The 20,220-nt window shown below is 39.4% G+C and overlaps 1 protein-coding gene across 1 annotated transcript in view; it reads right to left on the bottom strand.

Moving 5' to 3' along the window:
• Positions 1 to 682: 682 nt before the first annotated feature.
• The window catches only part of GABRA4 (gamma-aminobutyric acid type A receptor subunit alpha4), a 47,706-nt gene continuing 28,168 nt past the window's right edge, over positions 683 to 20,220 (bottom strand). Inside the window, exon 9 of the mRNA XM_059844894.1 lies at positions 683 to 12,704. Within this exon, the coding sequence (XP_059700877.1) occupies positions 12,171 to 12,704 (534 nt within the window). The 3' untranslated portion in view covers positions 683 to 12,170. The remainder of the gene's footprint in view (positions 12,705 to 20,220) is intronic.

The raw sequence follows: 20,220 nt of genomic DNA, 5'->3' as shown, positions 1-20,220 counted from the left end.
CAAAGAGATTTGATGGTCCTGGCCACACTTAGCAAAATAAATTAGGATTCCCCACTCCCTGCTTTGCATGGGCCACTACTCATACCAAAATGATTTCTCCATACATGCCTCTATACACATATTTGTTGCAAGCTATAGTTCATTTTTGCTGAAACACAATTTTTACAAGTCTGTGGCTTCTAATGTGCGGAAGCTTTGCCAGGCCCAAGCAAAGAATAATAGGAAAACACTTTAGGTCATGTAAAGAAATAGAGCAGCTGATGAATGGTCTGTTGGCAGGTAAGGCAAGAAGGAAGTGCTCTTAGATTACCTCACAGGAATAAAAAAAAATAAATTGGATAATAATTGCTAATCTGTGTATTATTTGTTTCTGCTGCTGTGAGAGAGGCAAGGTAATTCATTTAGCTTTTGGCTTGTTGACATAGTGAGATACATCATGACAGCGATACATCAGTAGACTGGTCTGCCATCTTAATACTGATAAAGCAGATTAATATGTATTATATTGCTCATGAAACCCATCCCTTTATCTGTTCATATCTAAAACATCAGGTTGATGGAACCATTTAGCTAGCATCCATGTTGCAGCAATAATTTCAGGAGAATCCACATTAAAGAGGTTTACTGTATTCCTTCCTCTTTCTGCTTCAGGCCACAATTAGAAAGACAACTGTTTAAGAACTCTCACAATTGTATTTTATTTGACATCAGCAATACACTGGAGTATAATAGGAACAATTTTTTTGCACAATCTTTCTTGCAAGATGGATTTATTTTCCAAATACATAGATGTTCATAATACAGGAAGGTAACAGTTAAGCTGCACAATAGCAAAACAAGTTGACAGCTATCAAACCACCTTTTAAGTTTGTTAGTATAGTCAGGTGACCAGCATTGAACATATCATTCAAATAATTTAGTTAACCTCTGATTCTTCAAATCTTCCCAGCCACATTGTTCCATGCAACTAAAATGTGCACCAAGAATAGTGTAAAAGAATTCAACAAAAGGCTTCTTTTGCTTTGATTTCCTTTCAGTTTTTCCCCATGTATGAGCCAATACAAGGGGATAAACATCAGAATTTGGAATTGCACAGGAACTCTTGCAACATGCATCTGGGTCAGCCACATATTGCAGAAGTAGTAAGTTATTGACAGAGAATATAGGACTTTCCTACAGGGGGTGTGTAGAAAGCATTTTCACTATGCTTGCTTTAAGTGTATTTTCTGCATGCCACTACTTTTACAGAAAAAAAATATAGAAGTACTTCCAAAAGCTTCATATTTTTCACTGGGAGTCTTCCTTGCAAGCCTAAACTAAATGTTTTGGTTGCAATGGACAGGGCTTCTCAGGAAAAGACAAGCTTACAGTAAAACAAAAGATCAGTAAATACCATCTTCTTTTCTTTTTAAATTTTTCATTTTCAGCTTAAAATGACACAATATATGTGACATATAGCAGCTGCTACACATCACATATAATTTCTTTTTTTTTTTTTTTTTTTGTTCCTTAGCTGGTACACAGGTCTCAAAGTTCAAATTAGCACAGAAGTTGAGTTGATGATATCTCCCAACCTGCACCTCAACTGTGAATTTGTGAGTAGAAGGAGTGAGAGAAAGGATGCTACTCCATCATTTGTTAGATGGACTGATATTACTAAAGTGCCCCAGCAGTTTGGGATATCAGGACTGGCAGGCTGCAAGGGTGGAAGATAAAGGTGAGGAGAAAAAGGTACCCAGGGCAACTTCTAGGTGCCTTATTTACTTACTTGACTTGCTTGTTTCCTTACTGACTTGCTTACTACCAGCAATGTCAGATGGACTTTTAACATACTGTCTCTGCTCCCTGTGCTTGCTAGTGATGCAGCACAGAGCACAGGTGGGCTGGCAGTGCTAGCAGTCATCCAGAAAATTTGGAAACATGAGAATTTTTGCCTGTTCTACAACTGCCCTGTATCTCAAGCAGCCAAAGTTGGTTTATGCCACTGCACTAGCACTGGATCTTGAAGCCCACCCCTAAATCCTTACACAGCATTCTTTAGGACTCCAGCCCTACCCACACTGTGCCTTGCTGCTTGACTGCCAGGGCTTATCTGCCCCTGGCATGGATGCACACCCTCTCCCTGCCCAGACTCTGCTGTCCACCTGGTGATGGAGATGTGATGCATAGAGAGCCTGTGGCTAAAGGGAAGGCATGGGAATCCCACACCATCCCAGAAAGTGCTGCTCCTCACCCCAGCCACACAGCAAGGGAGCTAAGTCAGGGACAGAACTTGAACAAACCAAAACAGTGCAAAAGCAGCAGAACATGCCAAAGAGTGGGTTTAGATTGTTCATTTTGGAAGTTTGAAACAGCTAATGAGCAGCCCTTAAACCTAATTCAACTCTTACATCTTACCTCAGGAAAATGCCTCAGCTGTTCTTATCCAGAACTGGGATACCTTGTCCTGCTGAACAGATTGCCACCACTTACAAAAACATGCTCTGACCTCAGCAAGGCCAGCACTGAGTGCCCTCCTAACTGGACTGATGTATTGAACCTAAACTTTCCTAGGTCTTCCACAGTTCACCCATGGCATAGCAGAAAGAAATCTTGGAAGTGTACAGAGAAGCTGGTTAATTGCATACTTAGTAAGATCAACTGAGAATGTGAAGATCAAAGAATGACTTTTTTTCACTCACATATCTTTTCTTATCTGATTTCACTATATTTATGCATATGATAGCTAGAGAGGAAGCAAGAAATAGCATTTTAAAACCTCTCCACAGAATTTTCCTACCTTCTGTTTATATATTATCTCTACATTCTCCAAGGAGAAAAAATACAATCCATGTATTTATGAAATGGCCATTGAATATCCCACAGCTAAGCATCTGGTTTAGCTTTAAATCAGAAAATCCACATATGTTTCACCTTACCTTCCTGAGTGAAATTTCTACAAATAAAATTCACATTTTCAGTACAGAGAAAATATTTTTGTATATAAAATTATTAAATTATTAACTAAATATCCTCCAAATTAGAGATTTTATTTGAAAACAAAAGCTATCTTTGCGAGATAATCACAGACAGAAGTTTGCATAGAAGTGTTTCCTACCTTCCTGAAGTTTGCAATGGAGCTTATGATTTCCGTGTCTGCAGGTGAGGAAGCCTCTTTAAAAAAAAAATTTAAAAAATGAGAAGAATTCAGTTTGATTTTCTTCTTAATAATTATGCAACAACATGGAGCATCAAAGAGAAGCCACTTTTCCCAGTGTTTAAGGTGCAGGAGTGATGGTAGGGGCATAATAATTATCCCTACAAAAAAGTTAGCAATGCAGTTCTGTCTGTGGGAAAGCCCACAAGCTGCTGGCAGGAGACTCTGGGTACTTGCCTGGCAGCAGCACTATGCATCTTCTGTTTCATTACCAGACCTGTATTTGTCATTCCCACCACTCTCCATTTCAAAACATTTAGCCAATAGGCAAAGAGAAGACAAGACTGCAATACACCTTGGTGCTCCTCCAGGACCTTCTGTGCTCTTGCAGTGCATATGAGCAGGGCTGATCTGAAGGAAATTTTCATTCTGCCCTATTTTGTACTCCAAAAAAGCATTTTCCATCCCACTCCCACTACTCCAAAGACCCTGCTGAACTACAGGACAGCTTGGATGCACAGCAACATGGAGGCATTCCAGCTGGCAGCAGGAGCTACCTCACATCTTTTCACTCTTCTAGCCACAGCATCAGAGCCCTTAGGGGAGATAAACTGTGCTGATCCTCGTCCAGGATTTGCTGTTGGAGTTGAATTCCACATTGCACTCAACTTGCTCCTATGCTGCCTATTTGGAAAAGGGGATAAGGGGGCATTTTCGTAAGTAGCTTAATCCAATATAAACTCTGCTCAGCCTCTGAGAGAGGCAGTCACACACTCTCCTTACCCTCTGTTTCTGACCACAGACTCCCATCTTCTCCCACATGAGCAACACAACAGCTCTCATGTACCCTCGGTGGGCTACACACACACACACACACACACACACACACACCCCTTTGCCTTTTGTGGATCCATGCTCTGCAAGGGCCAGCTTGTGAATGTACATTTTCAGACATGGCAACTCTAAATGCAGGTGCAGCCCACACGCTGCAGCACTGACTGCATTATCAGAAATGCTCAGCACCAAACAGCTCCCGTGAATTCGGGTACAAGAATGAACTCTTCAGATTTAGTAGGAAAGCATGATGCTTTAAAAAAACTGGCTGTTACTGTAAAAGCTGTTTTCTTCACCCACATCCCCTCTGATAACTGAATTAAATCAGAGACAGCACGCTCTCTATTTAGTCTCTTAAACATAAAGCAAGTTAAATGCTAAGCATTCCAAAGTTCTTCATTACTGAAAATTAAATGTATAGAGCCCCAGAAAAAAAATTTTTTTTTAATGCTACTGTTTACATTTTTGGTTGAGAAATGTTCTAAAACAATGGAAAACAGTAAAACTTAATAAAACTCATTCTTTTTCCTTTCCCATTCTGTCTCCTAATTCTTCCTGGCTGACAAAGAAAATACCATTTTTGCAAACAGCTTCAATGGAACACAAATGTTTATAATAGGACATTAGACACTTTTCTTTAATACTTTCTCATTATACTTATAATGAAGGAATAATTATTTCTAGGCTGTTTCCTGCCAGATGCAGTTCTAGTACCTCTAATAGGACATATCTTAAAATAACTGCTTGGTAGCAAGAAAATACATTTTTCATCCATACTCATGTTTTCCCTTCTCTCCTTTCCTCTCTCTTCAAATAACTTCATTGATTTTGGCTCTTTCAAAAATTCTGGCCTCCTTTCTTGTTGGTTTTTTCTAGTCCATGATTTGTCATTGATATAATTCACAAAATCACCTTTGTGGAGGAAAAATGACCACAGGGGGCACAGGAGGTTTGAGAAAGCCTGAGCCTGCCTCTGTTTTAATGACAGTGGAGGTAAGAGGAGAATCCTCAGGCTGTGGTTTCACACCAGCATTAACCCAGCTCAAAGCATCAGTCCAGGCTCCTCACACCCTCCTTTTTCCCAGCACTAAGATGGGAGCCAGATCAGACAGACTCCACTACTACTTACCAGCCTAAAGGAAACAAGACAAAATTGGGGGTTTAACTGGACAAGTTATTTCAGCCTGCTTCCCCACAAGCACTGAAATTCTTCCCCACACACAAAGCAAGGCAATAGAGAAGAAGGTGAGAGGGCTACATTCAGCAGTAATATAGTCTTATGGTGGAGTCTTAAAAAAGGTTGCAAAAAGCTCATGGATTCTGCTTGCAGTCTCTCTGGTGCAGGCTGCTCCAGAAGATGGCAGAACATAAGGCAGCTCCAATTCAGAAGCCTCTAAGAATAAACATGCCCTGAGTCCTGCCTTGCCCAATGTGCTTCATCAGCCCTTCAAACGTAGGTTGAGTATTCAAGACCAGGATTTTTCACAGGTGGATTATTTTTTACGACAAAAGCACTGCTGGTATTGATTTGCAAAGGCATATATCTATGAAACAAATATTTTAAAGTAATTGCTCAAGAGCCGTGGTTACCTGAAATACCTCAAATCTCCACCACTCCTCTGGTGATAGAGAATGTGACCACAAATTACCAGAAAAATGAAATGAGTGTACATACAGACTCATCTACTTATGAAAAGTTCATTTGACATCCTGGTGCACCCTAACAGAAAAGGACATTTTCAAGCTTACAAATATAAAGCATACTGTGACATTACTCTTAGTAATAAGGTTAGCCATCTCATATTTTGAAATAACTTTGAAGAAATATTTGCAGACATTCTTTACTTCTGAGACCTCCATCCTCATAGCAGTTTTACTTAACATGGAGATGAGCCACCAGCACAAGGTGATGATGCAAGACAAAGAAGTACTCAACTAATTTTTTCAATGTATTGAGCTCAGAAGTACAGCTGAGTGCTTCATACTGTCATCTGCTTCTTCTACCAAAATCCAGTTAAGTATTTTCCAAGGATGAAAACATATTCACAAACAATGATTTCCTTTAGTGTTTCTTTATGTCATCAGATCATCCACAGACTGCTGTCAGTTAACAGCAACCTGGACACAGCATTCACAAAAACACTAAGTAAATGTTGACACAACAGCAAGATGACCAGCAGGAAATAACCCAGATTTCATGCTACTTGAAGATTATTTCAGTAATATCACACCCTTCCTCCACAAGATATTTTTCTTGACAACAGGTATATGAAGATAGTGATAAAAAAATACCTACCTCACATGATGTTTTCCATCCAGAAAGGTGCTCTTTCAGTACAAAACTATTAGCAAGTGCATCTTGAGTCTGCCTCCTTAAAATTCAGGGAAATTATATTATTTCAAGGAATATATGTATATATGTACCTAGGCTGCAATAGCATAAGTATTTTTAAATGCTAAAACTACACTAATTTTTTTTTAAACTATTCAAAAATTGATGGGAGTTTGGAGGGTTTTCTAAAAAAGGGAATCTCCAAGCCTTTTGTTTTGCCAGTGTTATTTTTATTTTGAAAAAGCCATCATGCTCTCCATTCCTCTTGCACAAGAAAATGAAACTAGAATTATGACCAAAAATATAGCAAACTCAATGGATATTAACTGGTTTTCTTTGAAATCCTTTCCAGTGGAATAATACAAATAGCATGAGAAAGTCTAAGAGATACTTTTAGATGCAATAAGTTATGGACTAGAGGACAATGCTATTCAATTCTGGATAAATACCTACCACATTTCTAACTCATATGAAAACAAATTATGTTTTGCAAGTTCTATCAATTTTACAATAATTGCATTTTTCATACCCTGCAGTTTACACAGAATGTAACATTAGCAAAGAGAGATCTTTACAGGGTGCTCTGTACTTCGCACTACTCTCACTTGCCTGGGATGTGGCAAAAATTTACTTTCAGAGTCTGATTTACTCAGAACACACTGAAACTCTCACCACACTCACATTCTCCAAAATAGCTACATCTTGACTCTGAGGAGAGGCCTACAAATGAAGATTGTACAAATTAGTGCATATCAGACTCCTCCAAAATGGCACATTTTTCCTCCCAGTAAACTTCCCTTTTAAAGTGCACTGAAGTAAATGAAAAACACATACTGGTGTCAGTGGATACCAGCAGAGATTCTTAAAAAAATGTAAACTCACCTTGGAAGCCCACAGTGAAAGAAATACAAGGTCTTGAGAAAAAAGAAATATATACATATATAAAAATAATTTTAAAAGATGCTACTGTCATTTAACTTAATTTTTTTCCTGGAGTTTTTTCCCCTGTTTTTTTTGGGGGGTTGGTGTCTGGTGGTTAGTATTGTGACCTCCATAATGCTATTTCCCCCTAAAATTTTCATTGAGTATGAAATTTTGTTTATGCAGTTTTGTTCTACCACATATAAATAGAGGAGCTGTACTGCTTATCTTTATTGCTTTATTCCTGTCAGAGTATAAAGGGAAGCACCTCCTTTTGCTGTCACTTAGCACTGACCTGCTGCAAACTTAATGCTGTATGGCCCTGAAGTTCTGTAAGACTTCTACAACGTTGATCAGTATCATCAGCAGATGTTATACTAAACCTAGGCTTCTCAACACTACAGCTGCTTTTTTTCCTAATCTATTTTTCAATACTAGGATTAAACAAAAACAAGGGTGAGTTTTTGCCAGCTGTCTGTATTGCAATTCATAACCAGTGCTAGCCACACAAACCCTTTCTATTTTAGGGACGTCAAGGCCTATTGGTAAGGGCCATGAAGTCCCAGGAAGACAAGGTACAACTCACCAAAGTTTCTTTCCTCCTTAACCTTCTAAGTCAAGCAAAAGTTATAAGAAGTGTGCAAAGCCCATGATCTACTCTGCTATCCAAACAGAGCTCTTGGCAGCTCTTGGGATTTGTATGTACAGTGTGCTGCTATAGCACACTGAAAAAGGGTCTCCTAAGAAATCTGTAGTGTCTATGGGAAAATGTCCCAGATGGCCAATGTGTGTCTCTTACAAAGGCTATGTGTCATTTCTCCCATTCTGGCCTTCCCTACACTTCTAACAGCATGAGGAATATGGGAAGTCAGGCTTTGGATAAATTGGATAAATAGATACTGTATACCCTGTCGTTCTCCCATGGAATACAGACAATGAGCTACAGCATTAAGGGACACTGAGGCCAAATGACACACAGGAGGTACACAGTACAGTGGAAGAAGATGGAATTCTGGGCATATCAAAAAGGTGAGTTCATTCAATTTTTTTTAGAAATACTGGTTAATCCTATTAAAACACATTTACTTGGTTTTCCCATTTCTTGGTAAGGTCTATTCTGAATGATGAAGATGATGAGATGCCAAAGGCTACACTTGAACACCCTGTAATCAATAACTCTCAGCTCCTGTTAACAGAAGAGCTCTAATCACATTCCTTATTCAACTATTTACCTCTTTCATTCAATTATCGTCCAGTTTACTGGCCTGATGAAAGGGTAGTGTAGAGTGAATAACTAAACAGTTTGAAGTCTTTTTTTCCCCTTCAAAGACACATGGGAGTAGAAATGCACTACCAACATCCATTTGATGGAGACAAGTCCATTTTAATAGGAGTTAAAACAGATTCCAGTACTGCTGGTGAGCTCCAAGAGTTAAGGTCACCTTGAAGGGCTGGGGTCTAAGCTGGCCACCTTTCTCATCTTCACTATTTTCACAGTTGCAGTGAAACCTGTTCATAGTGGGCTCACAATTGACTACAAACCACACTTCAGCTCCTGTGAAGGTAATCTTCCTGAACCAAGTTTTTAACTGTTGTTCTCAAGTGGCTGCATTAGTGGTCAGGGCTGCACCACTGCAATCTGTGGGAATTCTGTTGCTTGTAACAATGTCTCTGAGGAAATATGGGTTAAGACCTCTCTCTGTTTCCTTTAAAGGTTTTTGTCTTTCTCTCCAGTTTCCTTTCCTGTTGATAGATATGAACTTATCTGAAGTGTTTGGTTAGTTTTAAACCCCTATGATACTGTCAAAAAAAAAAAAAAAAAAAAAGATTGTTCAACAAAGCAAATAGAAAAAAAAGGACAAAAACCTAAAAATGTGGCTCCTGTAGAGTTCACCTCACTGAACCTCATCTCTAATAAGCCATTTGGTCACTGAAATGACACCTCAAATGTTCTCCCTTAGGATTTTAGTTAGTAGTTTTGGGCTGCTATATTTAGCATATTCCTCCTTTTGTGCTTTCAAGTTATGGTATCACTGAGTATATTGCAAGCTCTTTTTTGTTTTACTGTTTCTGATCATCCAGGGAGATTAAAAATAATTAAGAACAACTGTTAACAATAAATTCCTATTTACATTGTCCACATGTAATTTGGAAAGGTAATTATGGCAATTTCTTCATATGCTGCAACATAAAAACGTAGTACAGTTCAATAAATTAGTCCTAGACTCATAATGATTTTTTTAATGTGCTTCATTTTGAATTTAGGCATGCATGTGTTGGAAGGTACTTCAGAAATACTCTGGCATATTTTTCTGTGGTAGCATTAAATATTTCTTCCAAAATGGAAGCATAGACATAAATATCTATAATTTATTATTTTTGCAGTCCTTTTTCCTCCACATAAGCCTTTAAACAGAAACTACAAGTGAATTCAAGCAGCACATTTAGATCAGTCTTAGCCTGAACTAGTGTTGATCCCACTGAACAATGCACTAGAAAAAGCTGATTATAAAATCAGTATAGAGGGATGGGTGGAAAGAACAGACAACTGTTTCTAATTAATTGTTTAAAGCTCTGCCTGTGAGAGGAAAACAAAAACATCCTTGGTTTTCATCACAGAGGAAAGCAAAGGGTATTTCATTAACCTCTGGTGCAAATACTAGGTTGTCCACACAGCAGGTCGCCGTTCTTCATGCTCAAAGTATTTTATCATTTGCGCAATTATAATCAATAATTTCCAGAGGTTTAGCTTTGTTTATTCTGGTTTAACCAAATAAATAATCCCTTGCATACCATTTTCTATTCTAGCAATTTGTAACAATGTGACATATTTAGAGAGGAAACAGCTACAGCAACTAGCTGTACATCCAAAGATACAAACTGCTGCAGTTAGACATCTTGCACGGGTGCTCCATTTCCAGTTCTCCATTATGCCACACAATGTTTTCCCAACAAGTGCTGTAGTCTCAACCATCTTCCAGACATAAAAGATGAAAAAGGAAAGAACCATGCCTGGCCTTTTGAGAGCATCCCTTAATCAAAAGAAAGACTAAGGCAACTGATTATATCACTCCATTATAATAAAGTTACATAGGACATTCCTACTGCATTCTATCATCTACAATTCATTATTACACATGAAAGAACCATCTGGGATCCATACTACACACTGCAGTATCTTTTGCCAGGTATCTCCCAGGTCCCACAAGTTAAAGATCAGATTCTCAGCCATGAGCTGGCTAAAAGGCTTGGAGAGGCAGAGGCACAGTCATAGTTTCACCATTATGGGAGCTTTTTACCCTGGCTCTTGTCCCAGCATAGTCTAGGGTACTCTTATGCATCCCTTTTATTGCCAGGAGCTTGTGGTCTCCATAAGTCCCTTGATCATTCTCTGGGCAAAGAACCCCTGAACACTCACCTGGTCTGACCTGCAGCATACAGACTTTGACAATAGGCTACCAATCTCCTATCCCGTCAGCTGAAGCTAAGGATCAGCCCAGACCCTTTAAAGGCACAGCCAGATCATAGCTGAGAATTTGGTCCTTGATTCCCACTGGTCACCTGCACAGAAACACTAACCATTTGCCAAGCCAGACAACTCTATACAAACATTTTGTTCATTTATTGGCAATTTGTTTTCTACCTGTTCTAGTGAAAATAACATTTATGATCAGGATTTCTATCAGGTTTAACTATTCAATTCTTTGATAATGTTGCCTGTTTGCATACTGCAATTTGGTAAGAAAAGCACCTATCTATGCCACAGTTTAAAGTAAACAAATGGATGGTAAATTCACATTTTTAGCCTGAGATCCACCTAGAAAGTTTACTTTCTTATTTATATCACAGCAGTCCTTCTCAAAAAGGGTGTCTTTCATTCACTCAGTGACATGCCACACTCATCTATGCACAGGAAATGGGGATTTTTTTTGCCTAATTTTCAAGCCACTTTTAAAACTGTGTTGAAAATTTAACTTGACACAAACATTACATAAGGAGGTGGGGGAATGGAATATGTGTTTAAAGGAAATCAGGAGTGTAACTGAAAAGTATGGGGGGAAAAAACCAAAACCAAAACCAACCCAAACCCCAAAGCATCCAAAGAAAAAGCAAAGAATTTAATTGAAAAGTTGAACATTGTGGTCTGGTCCTCATCTACTACAACTGATGTAATTTAGAAATAAATCCACTCAAGCTGGTCAGCAAGGTCAAAGAAGAATCGCCCACTTAAGATCACCTTACCAAACAAGAAAATCCAATTTTGAGAATTACATCAGGTTTCAGATTTTACAAGGTTCACTCATTCTTAGTTTGGTGTGAGAATTTCCCAGGTTACAATGCAAAATAATGCTTAGTAAAAATATACGGAGCTCTACAACTCCTTTGCATAACTTTCCCGGAGTTGCACTCTCCCAGGCTGGACTCTCTTCCCTTTTGCTGCTATTGATTTTCTTCCCCCTATTCTGTCAATTTTAATCTAGCAGGGGAACTCCTTTTCTAGCAAGCACTGTCATATACAGGACATAGACCTCACACTCAGAGAATGCAATGCTGTGTCCAGACAGCAGTGCTGGGTGCCTCGGGCATTTGTAATAGCCAACATGCATATTCCTAGCAGTCAGATGTGTTCCATTGCACAGCTGTGCACCTCTGCCTCTGATTTCTTTCAGGTGCATGTTCCTCCCAAATGCAGGTTCTGTGCAGCCAGAGTAGCTTGTCTCAAGCAAGTGTTGGTTCATTGCTGGCTGAAGGGAGGAAGACCCATTACTGTTACCCTTTACTCTGTTAAGAGTTAACTAATTATCCCCAATAACTCCAGCCTTTAGAATGGGAAAGTACCACACAGCTTTTATAAATAAGAATTACTGACCTTTTTAAATAGTTTCAAAAGAAGAAACTCTGCATCAAATGTGAGTATAATTTAGGAACTACTACATAGCAGCAAAACTACATTAGACTTTCTGATTTTTCCATGGTATCCTTGGATAGATACACCACCCAGTAGACCATGTTAAATGCTCCGAAGGTAACAGGAAATAAAATGCGTGCATATTTGTCTATCTTACTCGTGCCAGAGTGGGAGGCGGGGGGAGGAGGTGGTGTGACAGCAGATGGCTTTGCAGATGCTCCTAATGTATTAGGTGTGGTGGTCTGAATCTGCTCCAGTCTAGATCCAAGCAAGTGCTGAATGGAAGGGGATCCAGCTGTGGCATGCTGGGATACAAATCCAGTTAGAATTGGGGTAGAAGGAGGAGCTGGAGGGGTAGCTCTTGCAGAAGATAATGTCTCCGATGCGTTGATTCGTGTGAAAGGGTTGGGACTCGATGCAGAAAGGGAGTGGGGTGTAATGTCAGAAGACCCCTGAGCTACAGAGGGAGGCTGGACAGAGCTGTGCCTTGTGTCGATTCGGCTCCCACCATCAGCTTCAGACTGTACTGTGGCATTTGTTCTTTTCCTCACATTTGAATTGGCATCTGTACTCTGCAAAGTTACAAAAAATAATTGTCATTCTTAAAATAAACACTCAAACAAAAGCAATGGAAACTATCATCAAGCACTATCCAAGTAATACTCACAAATATAACCATAGCTGATCCTGAAGAACAAAGATACCAAAAACTGATGAAAATAGATTTAATAGCATATAAAGTGACAAACAAGAGCTCCTTTTACCTGTGGCTGGAATACCAGAGTGAAGACATCTAAGTACATCACACTCCATGTGGTGCAGTACCTATACAAACTGAATACCATGAAGCCAAGGATTCTCTGGTTAGAGTCACAGCTTTTTCCAGGCTCAAGCTCAAAACAAGATTCTCCAATGTCTACCTCTTTCTCTGATGATACAAAAACACTCTAGATGCAACTTACCAGCCATGAAGATTTATTTATTCTATATACCTCCAGAAAAATAACTACCATATACTAGGAACTCTAGTCTTCTACAGAAGAGGCTGTTAAAATGCAAGTATTCAACAAATGAAGTTGCCACATTATTGCTCTTTCAGAAATAAAGCCAGTGTTTTTTCACATCAACCATAGGCAATAAATTCACCAGGCACAACTGAACCAGGGAATAAATTAGTCTCTCATCAACTACTCCTCTCTGTTCATTAAGAGAAGTGGTGAATTCTCCATCACTTGGTGTCTTCAGGCAAGTCTGGATGTCTTTCTGAAGGATATTCTTCAACCAAATAGTACTTATTAGGCTGCATGAGAAACCAAAATACAGATAAGGAAGTATAGGAATAGGAAATCCATCAGAGTTTAACATTCTACTGACTTTTGGGAGTAGGACTTGGCTTCTGCCTTTCTTCTCTGCGCTTAAGAGGAAGACTAACATCTCCTGAACTTCTTTCTGGAAAGGTATCTAAAGAATTCTGACCTTCAGTGCTGCACCTAAATATGATGTAAAACATATAATATTTAAGATATGTGAATATCTTGTAATTAAGAAACTAACAGATTTCCGGAAGACAAAGACTTAAGGACAGATAGGGTACACAGGTCTAAATACAGACAGGATGAAACAACCACTTGTTGTATATAAAAAGTCCTATGTTTTATGCCTCTCTGATGATACCATTCCCAAGCATTGCCCTGCACCATACCGACTGTGCCTTTGGCTCCCCTTCCCTCCAGCCTTCCCAGAAAACCCTGCCAAAGCCCACAGCAGAAATCAAAGAGAGAGAAAGCAAGCAGCAATGTCTTTCCTCCTTCATCCAAGAGCAGTTCTCTCTAGCCAAGTGACAGAGCAGTAACACAGAGTAGGTTAGGTGTTATTGAAGGTACTAGCAGTACCTTGAGTGGTGACAAGAGTGACACTGTGTCTGTCTGCTACACCAGCTGTGCTTCACTGTTCTGTTCAAGGAAACAGAGAAATTGAAGCTGAAAAGAAATCTAAAAAAATAATTAAAAAAAAAAAAAATCAAATCACTTGATAGTATTCCCATCATGACCAGAATGCTGGTCCCTAATCCTGTTAATTGCCGTACAAATCTGTCACTGGCAACACTGTTGGCCTGAATTTATCTGAAACTGTCACAGCTTTATGCCTGTTCATGTCTGATGTATTTGCCAGCTCACAGTTGATATATCAAAGAATCCCTCTTAAACTTCAGTTTTCCTTCCTGCATAGAAGCACGCCAATCCCTTTGATTTATTATTCTGCATCTGCAATCCAAAGAAGCAGAGGACTAGCAGAAACACAAGAAGCTGGTATTTCCTGAAAGAAACACTAATTTTACTGTTTGATAGAGAAGGCCGAATCACTCTTTGGGAAGTGCAGAAGTACACGCAGATGTGAAAATTGGATACTTTCATACTGGGGTTGTCAATGACCCAGGAATAGTAAAGCCATTTTCCAGACTGCTAAATTGAAATGATAAAGTACAATCAGGACAGGAGTACATTTACTAGAGACTTGGTATTACCTGGTGGAGTGCTGTATGTCACCTGAGGGCATGCAAAGCTAAGCAGATAGAAGTCATCAACGCTCACTGCCCAAAACAACATCTCTGTGCCATGGAGAAGCTGACACTAGTTAATGAGAGGAGGTGAGTTTTATCTTCTACATGCAGATCCTCGGACAACCTGGCTTTGCTCAAGTATGTGTCACCCACTGTAAAGCTCTCAAGCAGTGCCTGGGAAGCAAAAATCCACAGGCTGGGGCAGGGGATACAAAGTAGATCTGCACTGGAACCAAGACATGTCTCAGTTCCTTCCTGTTCTCTACCTATCTTAGACAAGGGGCTTAGAAGTGTGCTGCTGGAGAATAGAATTACCACATCTTCAGTCACTCCACAGGTAACCGTAAAGAATAGCCCAAAGAGCAAACCAATAAATTAGGTGCCATTAATTTACAGAGACACCATTTTATGTTCTTGCTCACTTATACTGTCACCTGTTTTCACTGACCATCTCAGTATATTTCCCTTTTGTGCATAATCATTTACAGACACAAGAAAGACAGACAGGTAAAAGTCCAGGTAACTCCTCACATTCCAGTCATCTCCATTTCTTTTGTAGGAACTTGTTTCCATCAGTATATTTGCATAATACCTCATCTTCCCCCCCAGTTCTACTGTCATCTAAAAGACCAAATCAGACCTGTTGCTATTGGATTCACTATTTATTTTCCATTACAATCTTTTTTCTAGAATAAAATTATCTATACTATCTCAAATGATCAAAATGTGTATCTGTGTAAAAGCCTACTGGGCATTTGCTTTGTCATTACTGATACAGAAAACTTCCAATACTTCAGAAACCTTAAGTTTAGAGAGAAACACAATTTTCTCATAACATACACATAAATGTACACAGAAAACTCAAATAAATAACATTGTAACATCTAAAAATAACACAATATAACAAGCACCAAAAATGTGGGCACACTTTTGTGTACATTTAATTCTCTGGAAACCACCTTCCAATCACTCAGATCATTGAAATCAGAAATGGCATTTCTAACGTGCTCCACAGACAATGCATCACACACACCCAGTTGTTCTTGCACAATGTCTTCGTAATAGTTTGTATTTGTGTTCTTGAGTAGAATCTTGCTCTTGAAAGGTACTGAAACAAGCCTACTTCCTGGAGCACTCACATCCATGCCTTGTTAACGCTGAGCAGAAAGCACTCTCCTTGTCAGGGTGGCATCAACAGCACATTGACCATCACATTCCCTCATTTATGCTTTCCTTGCACTTGTTTTACTCAAGATAATATGGCAATAGCTCATTCTCTTCATTTAAAGTACTCACGTGTCCCTCCTTGTTGAGTTGTCCAGTTAAAAAATTTCTAGCAAAAATTCCTATTACTGGTTTTATACATAGGGCTCTTATCTATTTCTCTCTTCAACATTGCAATGATAACTCAGTTCTTCCTTCTTTGGTTTATTTCTCCTCTGTGAGAAGCTATCTCACAAATCTACATCATCTGAAGATTAGTGACAAGGTCACTAATAAAAGTGTCAAACAAGCTTGATTCTGTGGCAAGCCTTAATAACTCAAATTCTGTTTTAAAGCAGAGTAAAATACAATGCTCAGTTTGTGTTAGGAAAAACTTCCACAGTGATTTCAGTTATGGTATATACCCCTAGCAAAAGGGTAATGTGATAATGACAATCTGACCAAAAAAAATTATAAAGGTATGCAAAGCACTTGGTACCTCCCAAAATTATTTCACTTCATATTTTTTAAAACAACAGCATGAAACACCAAGCTACTGCCTTTTAGTCTGGAAGTACTGACTAGGTTTGCATGGCAAGGTTTGCATGACCTAGGGGCCACAGGGGTGGATTCTGTGAGAAGCTGCCAGAAACTTCCCCTGTGTCTGACAAACATACACCTGCAGCCCATGGAGGTGCCCATGCCAGACTGTGGAGCAGCCTGGTTTTGAAGGACTGCACTCCATGGAAGGGTCCCACACTGCAGCAGTTCATGACAAACTGCAGAGCCTGGGAAGGACTCTCACTGGAAAAGTTCATGGAGGACTGCCTGCCCCAGGAGGGTCCTCACACTACAGCAAGACCAGACTGTAAAGATTCTTTCCCCTGAAGAAGAAGGAGTGGCAGAGATAACTTGTAACGAACTGACTGTAACTACCATTTCCCATCCCCCTGAACCACTGTAGGGCAGGAGATAAATTCAGGAGTAAAATTAAGCACAGGAAGAAGGCTGCAGGGAAGATGTTTTAAGATTTAGTTTTTATTTCTCATTAACCTACTCTGCTTTGACTAGTAATAAATTAAACTAATTTTCCCCAAGTTGAGTCTGTTTTGCCCATGATGGTAATTGGTGAGGGATCTCTCCCTGTCCTTATCTTGACCCACGAGCCTCTTGTTTTATTTTCTCTACCCTGCACAGCTTAGGAGAGGAGGGATACAGCATCTCTGGTGGGCACCTGGTGTTCAGCCAGGGTAAACCCATCACAGGCACAAAACCAAGAAATTTAACATGAAAACCAAATAGGTGCCAAATTAAAATGCAAGCCAAGAAAGGAAGGGATTATCCAAAAGTAAGGATTCTTTTATGAGGGCAAGTCAGGAAACCACTCAAGGGTCCTGAGCCAACAGGACTGCCGTGCTAGTCCAGACGGGGCTCCACAGGAAACACCGAGTGCACATTTTTCACATTCTCACTCTAGATTGAGAAAGGTTCTGATTTTCTGGAGGCATTTCAGTAAGACTTTTGGGAGACATTTAAAATTGTGTAGCTCAGGAATGCAAAATGGGAGCCTGGAAACTACTATAACACCCAGTCTATTACACTGTGCAGTGGCAGGCTTAATAGACCTGATAAAGATTGCCTGTCTGTAAAACAACAAATTCTGCTTAGGTAAATGACACCTCACCTTTTCTTTGAAACAGTCTATCCATCTGACAGGTCCAACCAATTGGTCCAACCAATTCCACACACATCAGAAACTCCGATCCTATCCACCACCAAATCAGAAGTTGTAAGCACTTTGCTCCAATATATCCTCCTTCAAGAGGAAAGCTTCTTGCTACAGATCTGTCAGGAGAATTCAGCATCTGAACCTTTACTGGCAGAAACAGTATGGATTAATTTCAAAATTTTGGGTGATCTGAGTGCACAATTCCTGTCTGTGTATAATCAAGTTTCTCAAGAGCTCTGAGAATACATATATTGTCCCAATTGTAAGACATCTTCATTGGCTAAAGCTCTGTGGTTGGCTGGGATACAGTAACGTACACCTATTTTATTTTTAACAGCCAATATCAGCAACAGTGAAAACTAAATTCCAGCCTTCAGGGAACATGGGACATTTATCACCAAAACTTTGATCACACCAGAGGTAGATAGGTGAGTGTAGTAAAGCCAAGGAATTGACCAAATATGGGAAAATGTGGAGTAAAGTCTTTTTCAGAAGAGATTGATAATCACTCCTCCTTTCTATCCAAATGAATATTTCCTTAGTAAATACAACTAAAAAAAAGAAAAGAAAACAAAAAACATGCTCAGTAAAACAGGTTTAGAAAACTCCCATCCTATGCATAAGCATACTTCACTGAGGAGGAAGGAGGGTGTAGGATAGGACAGGAGGTTCAAATTCAGTCAGACAAATTTTGTCACATAGCATGCAATATGCAAAAAGATTTTTTAAGTATTGACTGCTTTAAAAGGCATTGAGATTTTGCTTTAGTTTTAAGTATCACATGCTATTTCTCATATGTTTAATCCTTAAAAGAACTAAATTAGGGAAAGAATCATTGAATACAAATTCTTCTCATGTGTAATGTCCTGATGCTAGATGCCCTTTTGCTAGTACTAGAACAGAAAGTCTATTTAGCATGAAGATAGGACATCTATACCAACCTCCTTACAAATGCGTGTAAAATGTGGTAATTAATGCTGTATCCTTCCCTTTACCAGTGGATTCACATGTAATTAACCATGAATAATACAATGAAAGATGCTTTCAGCATAATTCAGGATAAATCAATACAATTTATTGTTAAATACTGTGGCAGATTTGAGGAGTAAATTTGATGGTCAGCTTCTATGACAGAATGTATAGAACAAACAAAAATCTATTGCCAAAAGTCAACTCACACATCATTTGCTTTTCCATTTAAGCTCAACTTTGATGGATACTGCTGTTTACTACAGCACTAAAATGATGCACAAATATGAGTTGATCTAAATTCTTCAATATTTAACATGGTTTGTGCACCATAAACAGCTGCTCACATAATGTGGAAATTCTGAAACTATTTCCAAGTCTATGTAAGCCTCAACTTGAGCCAAAGAAAAAAAATAAAGTACCGGATTGTTTTTTATGCACTACCAGTTTTTGACAAGCAAGGCAATTTTGCACTTCAATGAAGTCAAGATTGCAAATTTAGCACGAAGTGAAGTAGCGTGCAGCAGCTGAGCTGAGGTTCAAGGGAAGGGGATCATCAGCACAGCAATATGCAGTACTGAACTGACAAACTTAGTCATCTTGTTACAGAACAAAGAGAGCTGGTAACAACCACACTGCCTATTTCCTATGATAAGGCCAACCAGAATCCACAAAACAAACAAGAGCATAATTTAAAAGTCACAAGCCATGTCCTGGGGAGAATGCAGCAATGATAAAAATGTTACCAGGACACCAGGGAAGTTAGTCCTTAGAGTGCATTTAAAAACAAAAGCAGTGAGAACACTGCAAGCTGAGAGAAACTCTTGTGTTGGTACAACATTGTACAGTCAGCTGTTTCATGCAAGTCAAGAGCATCTTTCTGTAGCCTGTTAGTGCTCTACATAGCAACTTTAAATCAATCTCTGTAATTTTAAATTTCTTCACAGTTTTTATGATGGGCACATCCTTTTGAGATGGGAATCCAAAATAAGCAGCTCTTACTGCCTGAGCTAACAGAGTATCAGTAGTACTCAGCATGGAAAATCCCTTCTTAGGCTCTCTGATCACTAGGAAGCACAGCCATCATCAACTCCTGAAAAACAGGTGCACATTAAAACTAGAGCCATGTATTGGCAATATAATTCAGATGCATTCTTCTAATCTTCCTCAGGACTCCCTGGAAAATAGCTCAGCAGTTGTGGGGTGGATATACAGACACTTCTGAAGACCTGTGTCAGGCTCACCCTGTGACAGAGCTTCACAGCATCACTGTGCAAGGGCTGCTTTTGCACTGTTTGTTTCCTCAAGTGGAGAGCTCACTGCTGCAGGTCAATACACTTTCTAGTTCACAACAGATCTTTGCCACAGGATATCACTAAAATGGTATCTCTTTCTGGGACTGAGGTAGCACAATACTTAAAGGAGTAAATTCTCTTTTCCCAGGGATAAGTACACAGCAGACTTTACAAGTCACACCACCACCATCTGGTACCAGTTCTAGTGGGAGAGAGAGCTAACACTTCAACATCCAGCAAGCAGCTGTCAAAGCTGGAGAGAAATGCCCTGGGTAGGATCACAGCCTAAATTACATGCCTTTGCAGAAGGAGCCACCCAACTGTATCCAGTG

The sequence above is a fragment of the Haemorhous mexicanus genome, chromosome 4, assembly GCF_027477595.1.
Source record: "Haemorhous mexicanus isolate bHaeMex1 chromosome 4, bHaeMex1.pri, whole genome shotgun sequence".
NCBI lineage: Eukaryota > Metazoa > Chordata > Aves > Passeriformes > Fringillidae > Haemorhous > Haemorhous mexicanus.
Note: the sequence above shows the minus strand (reverse complement) of the source record. Positions and strands in the feature narration are given on the sequence as shown.